This window comes from Typopeltis vanoorti, chromosome 22, assembly GCF_054136105.1.
Source record: "Typopeltis vanoorti isolate ZY-2024b chromosome 22, IOZ_Tvanoo_1.0, whole genome shotgun sequence".
NCBI lineage: Eukaryota > Metazoa > Arthropoda > Arachnida > Uropygi > Thelyphonidae > Typopeltis > Typopeltis vanoorti.
In genome coordinates, this window is record NC_143570.1 from 63,882,521 (window position 1) to 63,902,754 (window position 20,234).

A 20,234-nucleotide genomic window follows, 5' to 3' on the forward strand; every position below is an offset into this window, starting at 1 on the left:
GATGAAAGAAGCAGACAAATGAAATGAATGCCACCCACTGTTCAGCCAGACTGCAGTGCCCCAAAGACTAAGATCCCGACATAGCTTCCTGACAACTGTTGAACCACCTAAAAACCTCCCAGAGACAAGACTTCAACAATGGCTTGCACTGTATCCTGAAAATAATACTGGTATTCCAACAGCCAAACATCTTCCATGTGGTGCCCACTTGGACTGGAATACTTGGGAAAGCCTAAACAGACTCTGGATGACAGGACGCTGCAAACAAAACCTCATCAAATGGGGCCACCTCATGCTACCTCACTGGCCCAGACAATTGTGAGTGTGGGACAACCCAGTCCATGGAACACCTTCTTTATTGTCCCTTTCTTCCATCGCCTTGTGCAAAAGAGGATCTTATATTCTGCACATAAAGAGCAGTTGATTGTGCAAGATACTGGAGGAACATCTGACCATGTTTATTATTATTATTATTATTATTATTATTCAGGCCTCCAAGGAGTCAAAAGACTCTTCGAGGGAGGTCCTTTCTAAGACATAAAGTCTGTCAAGACTCATCGAGGGGAGGTCCCCCCCTGAGAAACACAAAGTTTATCATACCACTCCTTAAACCCACTGACCGTTCTCGCTCCCACCACTCCATCAGGCAATGCATTCCATGGCTCAACCACCCTCCACACAAAGAAACCACTCCTTACCCTCTTGCTCACAGTTTCCTTTCGTAACTTCCAGGGATGGCCTCTTGTCATCACTCCTTCCTGCTGATCAACCAAGCGAAAGAACTCCCCAGTGTCAACCCTGTAACCACCTCTCAACAGTTTAAAAGTCTCAATCATATCACCTCTCCTTCTTCTATCCACCAAACTCTGCAGTCCACATTCTCTCAGCCGATCCTCATAACTATCCTTGTACAGTCCTGAAACCATCTTTGTCATCCGTCTTTGTATCCTTTCCACAGTTAATTTATCCCCTTCAAATCCTGGGGACCAAATCTGAGAACAATAGTCCAAGTGTGGTCTGATCAGAGACTTATACAACGGAATGATAACCCTCTTATCTCTGCAGGTCAGTGTCCTTCTCATAATAGCAGCAATCCTCTGTGTTACCTTCACCACCTTTGCAATATGTCCCCTAAACTTCAGGTTTCTATCAATCATCAACCCCAGATCTCTTGTCTCCCCTACTTCCTCCAGTATAACTCCTCCCATAGAGTATGCAGCATCCCATCGATGTTTCCCAAACCTCAAGACCTTACATTTTGCTGCATTAAACTGAAACCCCCATTCATTTGCCCATCTATCTAGCTTATTTAAATCCTCTTGCAGGGCTACCACATCTGCACTATTACTAATAATCCTTCCAAGCTTCGCATCATCCGCAAACAACTGAATATCCCCCTGCAATCCACTGGCTATGTGATTGATGTAAAGGTTAAACAATATAGGTCCTAGTACTGAGCCCTGTGGGACTCCACTTGTAACCCTCTGCCTCCTGGAAACTGCTCCACCATACACAACTCTCTGATACCTATCAGACAGCCAATCCTGAATCCAGTTGACCAATCTGACATCCAGACCCATGTGCTGCAACTTAAATATCAGCTTATCATGTGGCACCCTGTCAAATGCCTTCGCCAAGTCTAAGAAAATTGCAGTATGTGCCTTTCCCTCATCTAATGCTCTTGTAACTTTATTATAAAAGGCTAGCATATTGCTAAAACAAGAGCGTCCTTTCACAAATCCATGTTGATTCTCACAGATAACATTACCCTCATCTGCCCAATGCTGTACACGGTCCCTCACTACTTTCTCCAAGATCTTAACAACTACTGATGACACACAGACTGGCCTATAATTAGACACTTCCAGTCTGTTACCACCCTTATGCAATGGCACTATCTTACCTTCCTTCCATTCCCTGGGCACCTTTGCCAAAGCCAGACTTTCATTGAAAAGCCACGTTAAAGGTATTGTCAATTCCCTAGCACATTCTCTCAAAACTCGTGGCGAAATACCATCCAGTCCCACAGCTTTACTGACATCCAGAGTACTCAGTATCTGAAACACACTCTCTTCCTGTACCTCCAGACCTCATACCAGTCCTATCCCTCTAGCATTAAAAACTGACTCCTCTAGGATGAAATACTCCAATAAAGTGTTCATTGAACAATTCCACTATGTCCTCTGCATCAGTCACTCTATTCCTATTTTTATCCCACAATATCATTCTTCCACAGTCATTTCTCCTCCTACTGGCCACATAGCTAAAAAATTCCCTAGGATTTTCTTTGGATCTTAGGGCCAATCTCCTCTCATATTCCAGTTTCGCTTTCCTTACCACACGAGTCACTCTTCTGGCCTGTGTCTTATATTCCTCATGCATCTCTTCACCTGTCTCCTTATATCTCTTCCATAGCCTCTTTTTCGCATGCAATTCCTGTTTAATATTGTTTGTCATCCACTTTACTCCAAATTGCGCCCTCTTCTTCACTCGTGGTATACAACTTACCATTGCTGATAACAAATATTCTTTCACAATTTCCCACGCACTGGTGATATCCCGGCCTTCCAATTCCTCCCTCCATGAAACTTCCCGAAGTTGACGTCTAAGACTATTATAATCACCTGCCTTATAATTGTATATAAATTATGTATAGTTTCCTTTTTTTCATATTTAATTATTATTCCCTGTATAATGTTGGAGGTGGGCAGTAGATGGCGTTGATGGAGATGATTCGTAGTAAAGGTTAGGTGCAGAGACAGTTGTAGGTGTCCTCCCGCGATGAGTCTTCGGACTCCTTGGAGGTGTCAGGAATAATAATAATAATAATAATAATAATAATAATAATTCACCTACCAAATCTAAGCTGATCTCATTGTCATGTATCCTAATTTGTTGTAAATCATGTTGTACCACTTACTACTGTACTACTTGCGTTTGGATACAAAATAAAATTTGCTAATGAATGCAGCTGCTATTTAGCACTTTCAACTATGCCCCCTGAGCATTATACATTCAGGCATATTTTATCAATATCTATCTATATATTAAAAAAAAAAAATCAACTAACACCTTTTTTATTCCCATATACGGGGAGTAGGCGAGGCCATTTAGCCCTATCTAACTTTTGGAGACTGAGTGGGCAGTTCAATCTCCACTGGTACCAATCAGAGATAGATGACCCAAGGCTATCACTAATTAAGCGGTACACAGTGAAGAGAGACGGCTCAAATGTGCCGCCATCTCGTGGTCCCTAACCCTAACACAATATATTTAATGTCTGAAATAATACGGGTTCTATGGAGGAAAAACCCGCTTGCCCGTGCCAGAGATCAACTAACTCGAGAACCGCTCAAAAAAAGGCTTAGAAAAATTTTCTGTAGTCGCCGACTAGACTCGAAAGCAAGTCTTCCTTCGTGTGGCCAAGCGCCGTGGTGTGCAAATGCCACATCCACTGAGCTACTCAGGCGGGTGCAGACCCTAGCACACTGAGATCTTCTGCCTTGGCCCTTTGCTATTCTTCTGCAGAATATGCCTAATCAGTATGGTCCAGATCATGCCATGCTATCTATATATAATATATATAAATCTTCATATAATATATTTCATGTTTTTAAATTTTTACAAAAATAAATTTGTACTGAAATAAATAAATATATTTTAAATCGGTATCTTTTATGTTATTTATTTTTTTATATGGCTCCCACACATACAAACTGTCTTTGTAAACCTATGGTATATATCATACATCATGTGACTTGTTTGCTGATGAAGCGAAACTGGAGAGAGCAATAGTCGATAAAGGTGATGTAGTCCTGCAAGATGATAAATGTATCTACAGTTGGTGGATTAAGGAGTTTTTTAAATATTTTTTACTAATTGTTATATTTTTTATTTATTTTACATTTAAAATTTCGAGTTGGAGTAATATTATTATTATTATTACTATGTGATGTCTCCAAGGTCCAAAGACTCATTCGAGGGAGGACACCTAATCTACAGCTCTCTGTCTCCACCATTTAATCTGTCAAATAAAGTGAAGTGCCACTACCATCATTTACACTAATGGCATCTACTGCCCACTACCACTACTAGTATTTTTTGTCTGTAAATTGTGTATGTAATCGAGGCCAATTTGTTTGTATGTCAGATGAAAAACCTGAGTTTCCTGGAGAAAAAACCCTGCTATCTTCATATGAGATTGGCTGACTCACCTTCAATTGAAAAAAATCCATATAAAGATTCTTCTCGTCCTTACGAGAATCAAACTTAGGCCTTTTCAAATTGAAGGGCACAACATACGTCATTCAGTTGCGTTATGGAGGCAGTTAATAATAATAAAATAATATATCCCTCAATTCCCAAATAAAAAAAAATGGTACTTGAAAAGGGAGTGCCAAAGATATGATCTTTAATGGTGATTCTTTTGTAGATCAGTATACCGGAAACTGAGTTCTGCAAAAATGTATAGGGGTTATTTTGAGCATACAGACATTTATTAAAAAAATGTTAAGCAATTTCAGTGACTTGAAAGTACTAATTTTTATTAGTATTTTCTCTAAGATGACATAAAATTTCTTTAATATAACTGCAGTAGAGTTATGTTACTTTATTGTTTGTAATATTAAGTATGGATGGAATGTATATTTCATAGATAATTTTGCTATTCAAATTATTTATTATTTTTTTAAAATCAGCTGGAGCATGGATGCCACGCACTCAGAATACAAAACAATATTTGGAGGTGGACTTGGGTCATATAACTCCAGTTTATGGAATTCTCACTAAAGGAAGAGAGAAATCACAAGACTGGGTGACATCATTCTATGTTCTCTTTAGTCGAGATGGATTGTCATTTTCTTATGTTGCTGAAGAACCTTGGTATGATACTCCAAAAGTAAGTGCACAGTTTAATTTCATCGGTTAACTGCAATGACATTTAATCTATGATTACTAGTATTATGATATCTTCACATACATTTAGCAGTTTATGATCAAAGTGTAAAACAAACAAACACACATCTAGAAAATAATCACATCATTGACTGGCAGATATATCCAATTCATGTCTTATCAAAAGGTCTAGTGATCGACTAGATATTATCAAGAAATTGTGTTGTCCTAATAGTACTATTTTCTTTATATGAGATAAAGTTATACCTGGGAGGCTTTTTCATGAATTGTCTGGGTATTGCTCTTGCCTAATATGACAACTGCCATTGTTATTGCCATTTTGCTCCAGATTTATTAAATTTCATCTCTAAATTTCTGTATTCCATCAATTTTTCATGCACTGTATTTTTTACACTTTACTGTCCATTGATATTACTATATCCATAAACTACATTCGTTTCTTTAACAATAATGTTGGGCATATTGGCCCTTTGCAGAAGTATATATCATCCAGGTGGGGATATTACAGAGTCTGATATGGCAGATTGACATCAGAATTGAGATAGATGAAGAGGAACTGTTCAGCATATTGAATATTATCAGGAGTACCCTCACATCCATAGAGCATGCTGCTGAAGATACAGGTTTCTACAATGCACAATTTAGTTTGCATCTTTATAGCTCGGCTCTTCCATATTTTGTCCATGACTTTTAAAATAGCTGTTGCTCTGGCTATTCTAATTTTTATTTCTTTTTTGGGGTCCAAATCATGTGTCATGTGGCATCCAAGTTACGTGAAGTGTTCCACATTTTCCAGTTGAAATCTGTCCATAGTAGCTCTATTCAGTAACTCCTGTTGTCCAAATATCATTGTTTTAGTTTTTTCAAAGTTGACATTTAGTCCATATCGTTCTGTGTATAGTGTTTGTAAGGTCTGTTCCAGCCTTGCTGCATCCTCTACAATCAGGACAATGTCATCTGCAAAGTAAAGGTAGTTTATTCTCATGCCATTTATTGAAATGCCTCCACCTTCTTCTTTAATCTTATCTAGTGTTCTTCCCAGATGTGTCATGAAGATGATTAGTGATATTGGGTCCCCTTGTCTTGTGCCTTGACTAGTGGCAAACCAATCTCCAGTCGCACCTGCTATCCTGATTTTTGCTTCTGCTTGGATTTTTATATTTTTCAGCAGACGGATCAATTTATTGTCCACACCATAAGATTCCAAGACAGCCCATGTTATATTTTGGTCAATATTATAATGCCTTTTGGAAGTCCACAAAACAGCAGTATATCTTTTTGTTTGAATAATTTCTTTAACATATATCAAAAATCAGAAATAAATAGAAAACACTTTGAAGAAAAAAGAAAAAAAACACTGCATTCTCTGTAAAGAAAGGATAGTACAAGTGAAATATTTCATCTCTTGGAAGGTACAGTTAGTAAAGTTAATAAAGGCACAGTTAATAAAGATGGCAAATTTGAAGTGTATATAGACAAAAGAATGAACAAAGCCAGTATAAGGAGAGATTTAAATGATGCTTATGAAGAGAGAAGTGGATATCATGAGTGTAGAACATGAGGGAACAAGTGTGCAAGAAAGCCATGGAAACATGGGGAGTCAGGATGGACAACCATGTAAAAAAGGTTAAACAGGAAGGGAATATGTGAGTAGATATGAAAGGAATGGAAGGAAGTCATAGATAAATCATGTCTAATAATTGGCATGAGTAAAATTTGTTATAGATCCAGAAATCAACTGTTATTTTTCTATACAAAATGTATGAGAAGTACCAGAAACTAGGAGAATGAAATTGTTACCTTGATTGAGTTCATTTATTATTATTATTATTATTATTATTATTAAAAAACAAGACCTCATGGAGTCAAAGACTCATCTAGGAGGTCCTTTTATCTTACACACACATCTCATCATACCGTGTCTTAAACACATTCAAACTACTTGCAGACACCACACTCTCAGGCAGGGCATTCCAATCACTCACAACTCTGCACGAAAAAAACCTGCCTCTCACTCCCTTACTCACACCCTCCTTATACAGTTTCCAGGGATGACCTCTGGTTCTCCCCTGATCTCCCACTATTCGCTGTAGAACTTCTCCACCATTGATCCTATAACAACCCCTTACCAACTTGTAGGTCTCTATCATATCTCCCCTCTTCCTTCTCTCAACGAGACTCTGCAAATTACATCTTTTCAATCTTTCCTCATACTCAACATTCCAGAGGTCAGAAACTACCTTAGTCATTCGCCTTTGGACCCTTTTCAACATCTCTTCATCCTTCTGAAAACCCGGTGACCAAATCTGGGCACAATAGTCCAAGTGTGGCCTAATCAAAGCCTTATACAATGGAACAAGAATCTCCCAACTTCTACACGTCAGTGTCCTCCTCATCATTCCCAGAAGTCTTTGTGTCGTCTTCACAATTTTGGCGATATGTCCCCTAAATTTTATATCCTTATCCACTATCACTCCCAGATCTCTTATTTCCTCTACTTCCAACAATATATTCTCACCAAGCATAAATTCTGCATCCCATCTTTGTTTTCCAAATTTTAAAACCTTACATTTTGCAACATTGAACTCACATCCCCATTTGCTTGCCCAATCACTCAATTTATTCAAGTCTTCTTGCAAGGCCACAACATCTTCACTACTCTTTATGGTTCGTCCCAACTTTGCATCATCTGCAAACAACTGAATATCTCCATCCAAATCTTCACCAATATCATTAATATATAAGTTAAATAGTAATGGCCCTAAAACAGACCCCTGAGGCACTCCACTAGTGACTTTCCTTTTCCTGGATATAGCACCCCCATACACAACTTGTTGATACCTATCAGATAGTCAGTCTCCAATCCAATGCACTAATCTAATATCCAACCCCATCTGCTCTAGTTTGACTGTCAACTTATCATGAAGTACTCTATCGAAAGCTTTTGCGAAATCCAAGTATATTACTGTGTATCCTTCTCCTCTGTCCAAGGAAGCAGTCACTTTATTGTAATAAGGAAGTAGATTACTAAAACATGACCTCCCTTTAGCAAATCCATGCTGTCCATCAAAGATTATACGATTGTTGTCAACCCAACTCTGGATCCTAGTTCTCACAAGCTTCTCCAACAACTTAACCGCAACACCTGACACACAGATAGGCCTATAGTTTGATGCTTGAGTTCGATCACCTTCTTTATGAAGTGGCACAATCTTGCCCTCCTTCCACTCTTTAGGAACTTGACCAAGTGCAAGACTCGTATTAAAAAAATATGTCAAGGCAGGTGTCAACTCTCTAGCACACTCCTTCAGAATACGTGGTGATATATTATCAAGTCCCACAGCCTTATTTACATCTAGTTTACTCAACTCCCCAAACACCTCTTGCTCACATACAGTCAGTCTCTCCTCCCCATCATCAACTGCTCTTAATCTCTCTATGAAGTCACATTCACAAGATTGAAAGATCTTTATGAATTGCTCATTAAGTATCTCCACAACACATTCTGCAACAGCTGTCTTTATACCATTTCCTCCAATCAATGTCATCCTTCCATAATCATTCTTTCTTTTGCTGGCTACATATCGAAAGAACTCCCTAGGATTCTTTTTGGCTTCATTAGCTAACTGCTGTTCATACCTCTCTTTAGCTCCTCTCACCAACCAAGTCACCCTCCTTGCCTGGTCTTTGTAGACCTCATGAAATTGGTTACTTCCACTTCTCTTATGCTGTCTCCACAATGCCCTTTTTCTCTGTATTGCATGCTTAATCTCTTTATTCATCCATCTCACACCTACCTTATTTAACCTTCTCACCGTTGGAATACATTTAGACATTGCATCTACTTGATAGTTTTTGAAAATCTCCCAAGTTCCATTGATCTCTATTCCAGTTAACTCCTTATTCCACACTACACCAGCAAGCTGTCTCCTGAGCTCTTCATAATCACCCCCCCCCCCCTTGTAGTTCCACATATACCCTTTTCTCACAGGGATCCTCGCAGTGCTGGCACCCACCTAGATAATCACCTCATGGTCACTCTCACCAATTGGTGGATGATTTGACACCTCATTTATAATTACATCCTCTGATGAGATGACCAAATCCAAGACCCTTAATCCTCGTGTGCCCTCTGTTACATATTGTCTGAGGTAGTTATCCCTCAAAAACTCAAGAAACTCATTTTCTTTACTTCCAGTCGCTATCTCTTCATTCCAGTCTATATTGCCATAATTAAAATCACCCATAATGATCACCCTTTTCTTATTTGCTTGGCTTATTTGACTATACATTTCACTATCACCACCATCCTCATTACCAGGTCTATAACAAGATCCCACCAAGTATTTGATTCTATTCACCTCTATCTCACACCATACTGCCTCAAAACCACTGGCCCTATTTCCCTCTTGCATCTCTACCTTGTATGGACATAACTCTTTCTCTATCATCAATAGCACTCCCCCTCCCTTTTTATCCCTTCTATCCTCACGAAACACATCATACCTTTCCATCTCTATTCCTGTCAGGATGTCGTCCTCATCTAACCATGTCTCACTTATTCCAACAATCTCTGGGTACACAGACACAATTAGTGCAACCATTTCATCCGCCTTGTTTCTTATGCTTCTAGCATTGGTATACAAACACAACAACTCATTTCTGGATCTACATCTAATTCCACTGATACCATTCACTCGATGTGCTCTCTGCATGATGTGCTCTCTCTCTTTACCTAAACATTGTTGGAATAATTGAGACATGGTTGAATTTTTGCCAGCAAAGGTTGGTCAATTGGTAGGGCCTCTGCTACTAATGACTCACGCAAAAAGTTAAGCAAGTTTGAGCGTGGTTAGTAGTTGGAAGGGATCAATTATTCAATGCTGTTGGCACACTCTCCCTCGATGAGTTTTTGGACTCCCTGGAGGTGTCACACAATAATAATAATAATAATAAGAAGAAGAAGAAGAAAGACATCTTGACAGGAATAGAGATGGAAGGATATAATGCTTTTTTTGTGATGTAAGAAAAGATAAAAAAGGATGGTATAACACAGGTAAAAAGAGACTGCTGTTAATGAAAAGAAGTTATGTCCATGCAAGGGGAGAAAACATGGCAGGCTTTGAGGCAGTATGATGGAAGATAGAGTGAATAGAATGAAATACTTAATCAGATGTAGCTGTAGACAGGGTAATGTGGAGTGTAGTGACCATCAAATGCATTAGCAAATTAGCCAGGTAAATGAGAAAAGGATGCTGCATCCAGAAGTAAAGAAAAGGAATTTCTCCATTTTTTGAGAGACAACTACTTCAGGCAGTTTGTAACAGGAAGCACATGAGGCGCAAGAATTTTGGATTTGATCACCTCATTAGAGAATGTCTTTATCAGTAAAGTGGCAAATCTCTCTCTTCTTGGTGAGGGTGACCAGCTGGATATTTGCCAGCTATGTTAGGACTTCTGTGAGGAAAGGATCTATTTGAATATGAAAAACTCAGGAAATAGTTTGCAGCTGTAGCATGGAATGAGGAGTTGGGTTGAAAGGATATGGATGATGCTTGGTTGCTTTTCAAGAATTATCTAGTAGTAGAAATGCGATTCCAAGAGTCAGAACATTAAATAAGGCAAGTGTGAGATGGGCAGCTGCAGAGATTAAGCATGCAATACATAGGAAGAAGGCATTATGGGTGCAACTTAAGATGAGTTATTATCGGTTCCATAAGAAGTACAGTATGAGCAGCAATTAGTTAATGATAAAAAAATCCTAGGGAGTTCTTTCAATGTGTAATGTAACCAGCAAAAAATAATGATTATGAAAGAATGATATTTGTTGAAGAAAATTGTAAATGGGTAACAGCATTTTAAATATGTATACTCAACTGCTGTTGAGTATATAGTTGAAATACTGAATTAGCAGTTCATAAAGATATTTCATCCTTGGGAATGTAATATCTAATAATTGTGACATCATGCAGAGTTTAATAAATTTAGTTTAATCCTTTATCCAAGTGTGAGCAAACAAAGTTTGCACCTGAAAATATCTTCAGGACTGAATATGGTGTTGTACGACCTTACTGGAGTAAGGTAGTATAACACCAGGCAACTAGTAGCAAAGGTGGACAAAGCTAACGTCACTCCTATCCCAGTATCTCCCATAATGCAAAACACATCTCCCTGTGGATATGTATAATGTTATGCATTAAGGGATTGGCCACTATCCAGACTAGTTTCGACCTTTCTTGAGGTCTCTTCAGTGGGAGCCAGGCCCAGAGGTGGAAATACCAGGCAGAAGCAATAATGAGGTCATCTTTACCTATAGGAGTTGCCAAAAGGCGTGTCAATGATTATATAAATTATAAAATAGTCTTATTGGAGAGAATAAATGACTACTATTTGGCTTTTTTTTTTTCTTTATTTGTCTGGCCAATATAGTTCAAGTCGCACGAGCAGTTGATGTTGTAAACTCCGGCATATTTAAAAAATGGATGACTGTCTTTTGGAGATCGTAAAAATTGGTGAATGGTCAGTGCAGGTTTTAAAGCTACTCGTATACCATGTGGTTTCAGGAGTCTGGCAATCTTATTAGAAATTGTCCCTACAAACAGAATCCCAATGGTAGAACTATAATGTATAACTTCAGATTGTCTTTGTGTGGGGGGGTCATAGAAAAGTATCTTGTGGATCAATTTCTTAGGATAACCATTCTTTGTAAGGTCATTTGATGTCTGGGAAAGTTCAGCTTGGAAGTCTTTATCATCTGTCATAATGAGAGAGGCTCTATTTTTTAGTATGTGTACAATGCTAAGTTTCTGAGAAATATAGTGTGAAGAAGTAAAGTTCAAGTATCTACCTGTATTAGTGGGTTTGCAATAAACCGTAAGGTTGATACACCCATCTATTGATTTCTTGATTAAAATGTCCAGAAATGGTAATTGGTTATCTTTCTCAAGCTCTAGAGTGAATTTAATTTTTTGATGCAAAGAGTTAATCTTGCCAAGGAAATCGAGCAAATCCTTTATAGTATTTTTCCAAACAATAAAAATATCATCAACGTATCTCCACCAAACTGTGGGTTTAGGGTCTAGTTGAGATAAAATTATACTTTCAAATTTCTCCATAAAGAGACCTGCACAGGGTGGTGAAAGAATGCTTCCCATTGCAAGACCTGTTAATTGCTGATAAATAGTTTTGTTCCATAGGAAAAAGTTAGATGTTAAACAATGATGGAACAAAGAAGTGATGGCTTGAGGGAATAAGCTTCCTAAAATGTTGATCACTTCTTCTACTGGAATGTTGGTGAATTAAGATGTGACATCCAAGCTTTCCAGAAGATCTGTATTGGAGATCGAGATTTTTTAAATTTCTCCACAAAATGTTGTGAATTTTGTGTATAAGTATCAGAATTGCAGATGTGTGCTTTGAGGAGACCTGCAAGGTATTTTGATAATAAATTGGTAGGCGAATTAATACCATCAACAATTTGACGTAACGGTATACCATTTTTGTGGACCTTTGGAGAGGCATGTAGTCTCAGTGTAAGTGGATGCATAGACTTCCATCTTCATCGTAATTCTGTTGGCGAGCTATCCATATTACGTAATAAATCATTGGTATCATTAAGTAGATGAATCAGAAAGTAAGTTGGCAATCTTATCTTTGTAATCACTGGTTTAAGATAACCGCACAGTTACCTTTATCGGCATTTAATATGATGATATCTTTATCTTTCTTTAACCTAAACATGGCTTTTCTCTCTGGAAGAGTGATGTTTTGATGGGGAGCTCTTGAAAAAGAGAGAATAATACTGCTTTTAAGTCTGAGATCATTAGCTGGGGTCTCTGGTAGCAACAAAATGTAGTAGCTCAAAGTGACGTACGTAAATGAGCTATTTACATGCAAAAAGGCTAAACTGTTGAATCAACTTATGTTTCTGAAGAGATGCAGAAACCATAATATAATTCCTAACTTCCTTATTTTGAGAGAACGATTCCATTCAAGACAGGCTAAGCATATATATTTCAAAATTTTAGGAAGCTTATTCCCTCAAGACATCATTTCTTTTTCTTGAGGGAATAAGCTTCCTAAAAGTTAGATGTTAAACAATGATGTTCCATCATTGTTTAACATCTAACTTTTTCCTATGGAACAAAACTATTTATCAGCAATTAACAGGTCTTGCAATGGGAAGCCCTCTTTTACCACCCTGTACGGATCTCTTTATGGAGAAATTTGAAAGTATAATTTTATCTCAACTAGACCCTAAACCCACAGTTTGGTGGAGATACGTTGATGATATTTTTATTGTTTGGAAAAATACTATAAAGGATTTGCTCGATTTCCTTGGCAAGATTAACTCTTTGCATCAAAAAATTAAATTCACTCTAGAGCTTGAGAAAGATAACCAATCACCATTTCTGGACATTTTAATCAAGAAATCAATAGATGGGCTTATCAACCTTACAGTTTATCGCAAACCCACCAATACAGGTAGATACTTGCACTTCACTTCTTCACACCATATTTCTCAGAAACTCAGCATTGTACACATACTAAAAAATAGAACCTCTCTCATTATGACAGATGATAGACTTCCAAGCTGAACTTTCCCAGACATCAAATGACCTTACAAAGAATGGTTATCCTATGAAATTGATCCACAAGATACTTTTCTATGACCCCTCACAAAGACAATCTGAAGATATACATTTATTGGTTTCTAAATGAAGAGAAATTAAAGTTATTGATATTTCTTTCAGAATCCAACATAATCTTCCATATCATAAGCAAGACTTGTAAATATTGTTTTTTGTTTGTCTCTTGCTTAAACTGTATTATTCATATAATTGCCCTGAATTTTGTTTATTACTAAATGGTGGTGTGATCTTAAGTAACTATAATATTTTTTTATTTTTCATTACTGTATGTAAAGGTATAATCTTATGTAATACTTCTGTTTATGTTTTGTTTTGGCTGTTGTCATGGAGACAGAGTTAAAATTAGATAGCGCGAGTCTAGAACGTGAGCTATGGTATTCAACGGGATAAAGAATTAATATGAGCTGAAGTGTGAGAACCAATTTTGGCAGGAAGAAGAGTGGAGGTATACAAGCAGAAAGTGAAAGTATACGAGAGGACAGAACCACTCACAACAGCATGGAGAAGAGGAAAGGGAGAAGCATTCACGACAGTACAGAGAAGAGGGAAGGAGGGAGCACTCATGGCAGCACGGAGTAAAGTAAGGGACCGCAGAATCAAGAATTATAGTGCTGTAATTAGATTAAGAAGGGACCGGGAAATAAGTTTATAGGCAGTATGGAGTAAAGTAAGGGGCTGCAGTAATAGGAACTATAGTGGTGTAATAGGATTAATAAAGGACCGGGAAATTAATAGGCAATTCAGAATAATTCTACTAAGTTCTAGAATTACTTCGTATTCCAAAGTCGTTTTAGAGAAGGAGTGCAAAGCTGAATTTGTTATATAGAAGTAAACATGGAATAAGTATTCTGCCTTATTGCAAGTGCATCAAGACTTGTGAAGCGCAATGATTAATAATTCAGTTGTCTTAAGGAAGATTTCTTTTGAATAGTGTTGCTTCAGAGTGATAAATAAATATAGTTTTAAAGTGTGCCTACAGTGAACATATGTGCAAGGATTTAACCCAGTAAGAATAATCCTATTTTATTGCATTTCTGAGTGAAGATGTAAGAGTTGACTCCTCCTGTTATATCCCAACATTAACTGTGGCGTTTTGCTGAGATTAGCCGAAGTTAGAAGCTTGAAAGTATTTCCCCTTGAAGTAATAACTGCCGCCATTAAATGACTGAGTGATAAATTAGAGTACAACTGTTAAAATATTTACTGAGAGATTCTGTAATATTGAACTGTGTGATCCATTTTAATTAATAAGAAAACTATAGATTTAATAGCTGAATGTCGAATGCTCTAATCTATGAGAATGTTGTGAGTAGTTGAACTAAGTTATTTACATTATCTTGTTTTCAAAGTTAAGCTTATGTACTTGTCATATAATCCTGCATTAAATGTTTTGTTTTATTGATTTCAATATTGTGTTTGCCTGATTCTCTTTTCGGCAAGGAAGGCAACGGGAAACCACCTTGCCCATAATCATCTCTCCCTAGAATGGTAGCATATAGCTACCCTCCCGCAGTCGTATGGCAGATGGGAACCAGAAGAAGATTCTCTTTTACTGCACCATTCATAAAGTTATTGGACCCTGCGGAAGCCTTAAGTGTTAATTTTAAACTCGGCCTGTATGAATAACGAGATTGTTAAATTAGTTGATGATTGATTCTACTATTTTGCATAGACTAGTCTGAATATAGGGTGGCGCAGTATAAATATAAATTTCTCTATATTTAATTAGTAATCAACCAACAATTAATTAATTTAATTAAGAACACCGTTCCAACAAGATGGTGGATTCAAAGCCAGGATGTACAGGATGTACAAATACCAGACCTAACACATTATAATTCTACCATTGGGATTCCGTTTGCAGGGACAATTTCTAATAAGATTGCTAGCCTCGTGAAGCCACATGGTATACGAGTAGCTTTTAAACCTGTACTGACCATTCACCAATTTTTACGATCTCCAAAAGACAGTCATCCATTTTTTAAATATGCCTTTGCTCATGCGGCTTGAACTATATTGGCCAGACTTCAATAAGTTTTGAAATCATGAAGAAGGAACACATAGGAGATGTCAATAATAATAGACAAGACAAATCGGGGTTAGCCTTTCATTTTGCTAGGATAATCACGTTATAGAATGGGATAAAAGCTCAATGCTCTACTTAGAGTTGGACTTCCGCTCCCAAATTATAAAAGAAGTCACAACGGTTGTCTGCTCAGAACAAAACCTTAATAGAAACCAAGGACTAATTCTGCCCGAGATCTGGAAGACCCTTATTAGATCTTTCAACATGTCAGAACTGAAGTTTGCCCCAACTACAAATTGTTCCTACACAACAACTAACAGATCGCACACATGCTATGTGTGTGATGTACGCGTTCTTCTGCTTTTATAAAAAACATGATTGTATTCGGTTTATTTTATGGTTTTAGTGTTAACAGTTTTTAGCATTTAAGTGTTCTTACTATTTTTATACATCTTTTACCCTGATGAAGCCAGCAGCCACAGTTGGCGAAACTAGTCGGTATAACTTTGTTTTGAAATAAATTTGACAAAAAAACCCAAATAGTAGTCATTTATTCTCTCCTGTAGTTTGTGTGGTCAAAAATAACAGCATTATCATCATAAATAGTCTTATTATTAACTGACCTCTGTGGAGTCAACAAATGCATCGATTAGTATGATTTATTTTTTTGTAGGTGTTCCCTGGAAATTATGACAGTGACACAGCAGTTCAGCAAATATTTAGTAAGCCTTTTGAAGCACGATATGTCCGAGTTCAACCTCTTCGGTGGATTGGTCATGTAGCCCTCAGAATAGATCTTTTAGGATGTGCTGAGTGTAAGTTGTTAATCAGTTCAGACATATGTAATTATCTGCAGATATTAGAAACAAGTATAGTGATCTTGATCAGAGGTCACTTTTTCTTGAACATTATAAGCCATGAAACTTAACAACTTAGCATTAAATATAAATTGTCACAATCCTTTTTCTCTTAGCAAGTTTATTGTTGCTTCTTACTTTGGCATTTGCATTACTTTTGCATTAAGTATACAGTAGTATGTTTTCTGTTGTAGTCTACTGCGGACACCATGAAAGTTTTGTGAATTTAATTGAATATTTATGATGCCTACTTGATTTGCCTTGGGATAAAGAAATATATTACCTCTAGGACTCAGTTTAGTTAGTGCAGGAGTTGCAAACCTGAGGTGCCTGATGTTACTGTTTTACTTCACGTAATATTATTATTATTATTATTATTATTATTATTATTATTATTGTTATTAATTTCGGGCGACTCCAGGAGTCCTTAGACTCATCGAGGGAGGCCCTAAACATCATGTCCACACAACTATGCGATTACATTCTCACAGTATCTATCATAACTTGTCTTGAACTCGTTCACCATCATAGCACCCACAACACACTCTGGCAGCTTATTTCACTCATTTACCACTCTAAAAGTAAAGAACCCAGCTCTAACACCCCTGCTAACCACACTCTTGCCCAGCTTCCATAGGTGTCCCCTGGTTCTCCCACCACCAGTCCTGATCTCAAAAATATCCTCTGAATTAATCCTATAGAATCCCTTTAGCAATTTGAATGTCTCAATCATATCTCCCCTCCTCTGCCTATCAACTAGTTTCTGCAACCCACAAATCTTCAACCTGTTCTCATATGGTTCATTCCATAGACCTGTTATCATCTTAGTCACTCGCCTCTGGATCCTCTCCACCTCCTCCCCATCAAGAAGGAACCGAGGTGACCAAATCTGGGCACAGTAGTTGAGATGAGGGTGTGCCCTACCCAACTTTGCATCATCAGCGAACAAATGAATTGTTCCACTTAGATCCTTCCCTATATCGTTGATGAACAGATTAAACAGCAGTGGTCCAAGAACAGAACCCTGCAGCACACCACTAGTCACAGGCCGTCTTTTGGACTCTACTCCTGAATAAACTACTCTTTGATATCTCTCCATCAACCAACCACCTATCCACCTCACCAACCCTATATCAATTCCCATATGTTGTAGTTTACGGATTAGTATTCCATGTGGTATCCTGTCAAACACCTTTGCCAGGTCCAGCAGTATCACTGTAAACCCATTTCCCTTATCCAGTTCAGCCGTCACCTTGTTATAAAACTTGAGCAAGTTACTGAAGCATGATCTACCCTTCACAAAGCCATGCTGTCCCCTGTACAGTATCTCGTTTTCATCAATCCATTCCTGTATTTTTCCCTTGACTACTTTCTCTAAGAACTTGACTCCTGATATGCTGATCGGTCGGTAATTTGCAACCATAGTCTTGGATCCTCCTTTATTCGGGACTAAGCCAGACCTGAGACTCAGATTAAACAACATGGTCAAGGGCACTGATAATTCTTTAGCCGCTTCACGCAAGACCCGTGCCGGTATACCATCCAATCCCACAGATGTGTTCACATTAAGGTTCTGTAATAGACTAGTCACCTCCACTTCATTCATCACTATTCCCGTATAAACTAATGGTTCCTTCATTTTTTTTATGTCACCACCTGGATGATATGCTTTTGCAAAGTGCACGCTCAGTAACTCCACTATATCGACTGATTCAGTGACCTCCTTTCCATCGTCATTCCTTAAAATCATTTTACCGTGTACAGTTTTTTTCCTTACTTGCAGCATATTGAAAGAACTGTTTTGGATTCTCTTTTGCTTGCAAAGCTAGTTTCCTTTCATAATCCGCTTTTGCTTTTTTTACAACACTCGTTACCTTTCTGGCCTGCACTTTATACCGTTCGTGTGCCTGCAGGTCACCCCTTTCTTTAAATTCCCTGCACAGTTGTTTCTTTTTTTGCAGCTCAAGCTTAATGGTGTTATTCATCCATTTAACCCCTACTTGTTTTACTATACAATCCTAGGTATACAATCAGCCATTACCTCCTGTAAATGCTCCTTGACCACTTCCCATGCTCTATCGACGTTCAGCCCTTGCAGTTGTACATGCCATGGCACTAATCCAAGCAATCTCCTAAGCTTGTCATCCTTGCCAGCACAGTAATTCCACATATACCCTGTCTTAATCGAAATTTCCACACCGTTAGCCACCTCCCAACCTTATGATCACTCTCACCAATAGGTGGCAACATGGTCATATTCATTACAGTCAAATTCTCAGATGCTATTACCAGGTCAAGCACTCTCACACCCCTAGTATTTTCAATTACATGCTGTCTCAGATAGTTATCCCTTAATAATTGAATAAAATCCTTTTCCTTCCTCACATGTGTCCTCTCCTCCTTCCAATCAATGTTACCATAGTTGAAATCCCCCATAATAATTACCCTCCTTCCACTCATTTCATCAATTTCCCTATGCATACTATCTCCACCATCTATTCCATCACCTGGTCTATAGCAGCACCCAACTGTATATTTTATTCTGCCAGTCTCAATCTCACACCAAATAGCCTCAAATGAGCTCCTTTCACTATCCTGCGATACAACTTCAATTCTTCTTGGCTGCAGTTCATCAGCTATCATCAATAATACCCCTAACCCCATTTTATTCTCTCTGTCCCTCCTAAACACACTATAACCTACACATTCTATCCCACTAACTATATCTTCTTCTGTCATCCATGTTTCACTAATGCCAATAATCTGTGGCCAGGAAGAGCCAATCAAGGCCAAAAATTCTTCCTTCTTGTTCCTAATACTCCTGGCATTAGTATACATGAAATGCAGCGATCCCTTAGTCCCACCCCTATATTGATATGTTATTCTATATGACCCATTCCCATTTTTTGTCCTTAGTGCTGGCTCGGGTACATTATATACATTCTTACACTCATCTGTCTCACTGATGTCTGCGTATCCATTCCCCCCCCCTCCTTGGTAGTTCTAGTTTCCCTGGTTTTGCATATCCATTTTCACTTCATTCAGCAACACTCTTTCCAGTCTCCGCACACCAAGTCCATTCAAATGCAGGCCATCCATCTTGTATAAGTCCTTTCGCCCTTCAAACTCATTACACACGTCCACGAATTCCACACCACATGGTCTGCATAACCTACGCATAATGTCATTTGCAATTATGGCCCTCCTCCTAAACTCCTCTCTGTCATACCGCAGCAACAGACTCACCATTCTAACTCTGTCACTCTTTTCTTTCGCTACCTTTAACAATACTTTCAAGTCCTCTCTCATAAAAAATTTATCACCTTTCAATTCATTCGTACCCGCCACAATTATTAATTCTTTCACCCTCTTTTTTGCACTCTAATACTCTCACTTACATCCCTAAATTTTGCACCCGGTAAGTACGATTTAGTTACACTGCCATCTATCACCCCTCTTAATAACGAGTCACCATACAACACTCTTTCCCTCATTTCAGAAACTCTCTCATTCTTGCACTGTTTTTTTACGTTATCTGAATCACTCTGGAAAGAGTTTTGCAGGTGCTCTAATGGCTGCTGTGCATTTTGTATCACTGCGCGCAACATCGCAATCTCACTTCCTACAAATAATTCCTCATTATTTTTAACATTTAAACCATTTTCTCTCTCAGTATGGTTGCTTTCACTCTTTCTTAGATCACCACTCTCATTGCCATCTTGTACATTGCAATTCTCTATCAAGCCACTATTTTCACTCACATTCTGGCAATTCTGGTTTTCTTCA

At 38.1% G+C, this 20,234-nt stretch overlaps 1 protein-coding gene across 4 annotated transcripts in view; it reads left to right on the forward strand.

Moving 5' to 3' along the window:
- Positions 1 to 20,234, forward strand: part of LOC150094462 (hemocytin-like) — a 2,636,009-nt gene that overhangs the window by 1,415,335 nt on the left and 1,200,440 nt on the right. For all 4 annotated transcript variants that reach the window (XM_090412206.1, XM_090412207.1, XM_090412208.1 and 1 more), the window contains 2 exons: positions 4,698 to 4,897; positions 16,265 to 16,406. In XM_090412206.1, coding sequence (XP_090268332.1) covers positions 4,698 to 4,897; positions 16,265 to 16,406 — 342 coding nt within the window. The remainder of the gene's footprint in view (positions 1 to 4,697; positions 4,898 to 16,264; positions 16,407 to 20,234) is intronic.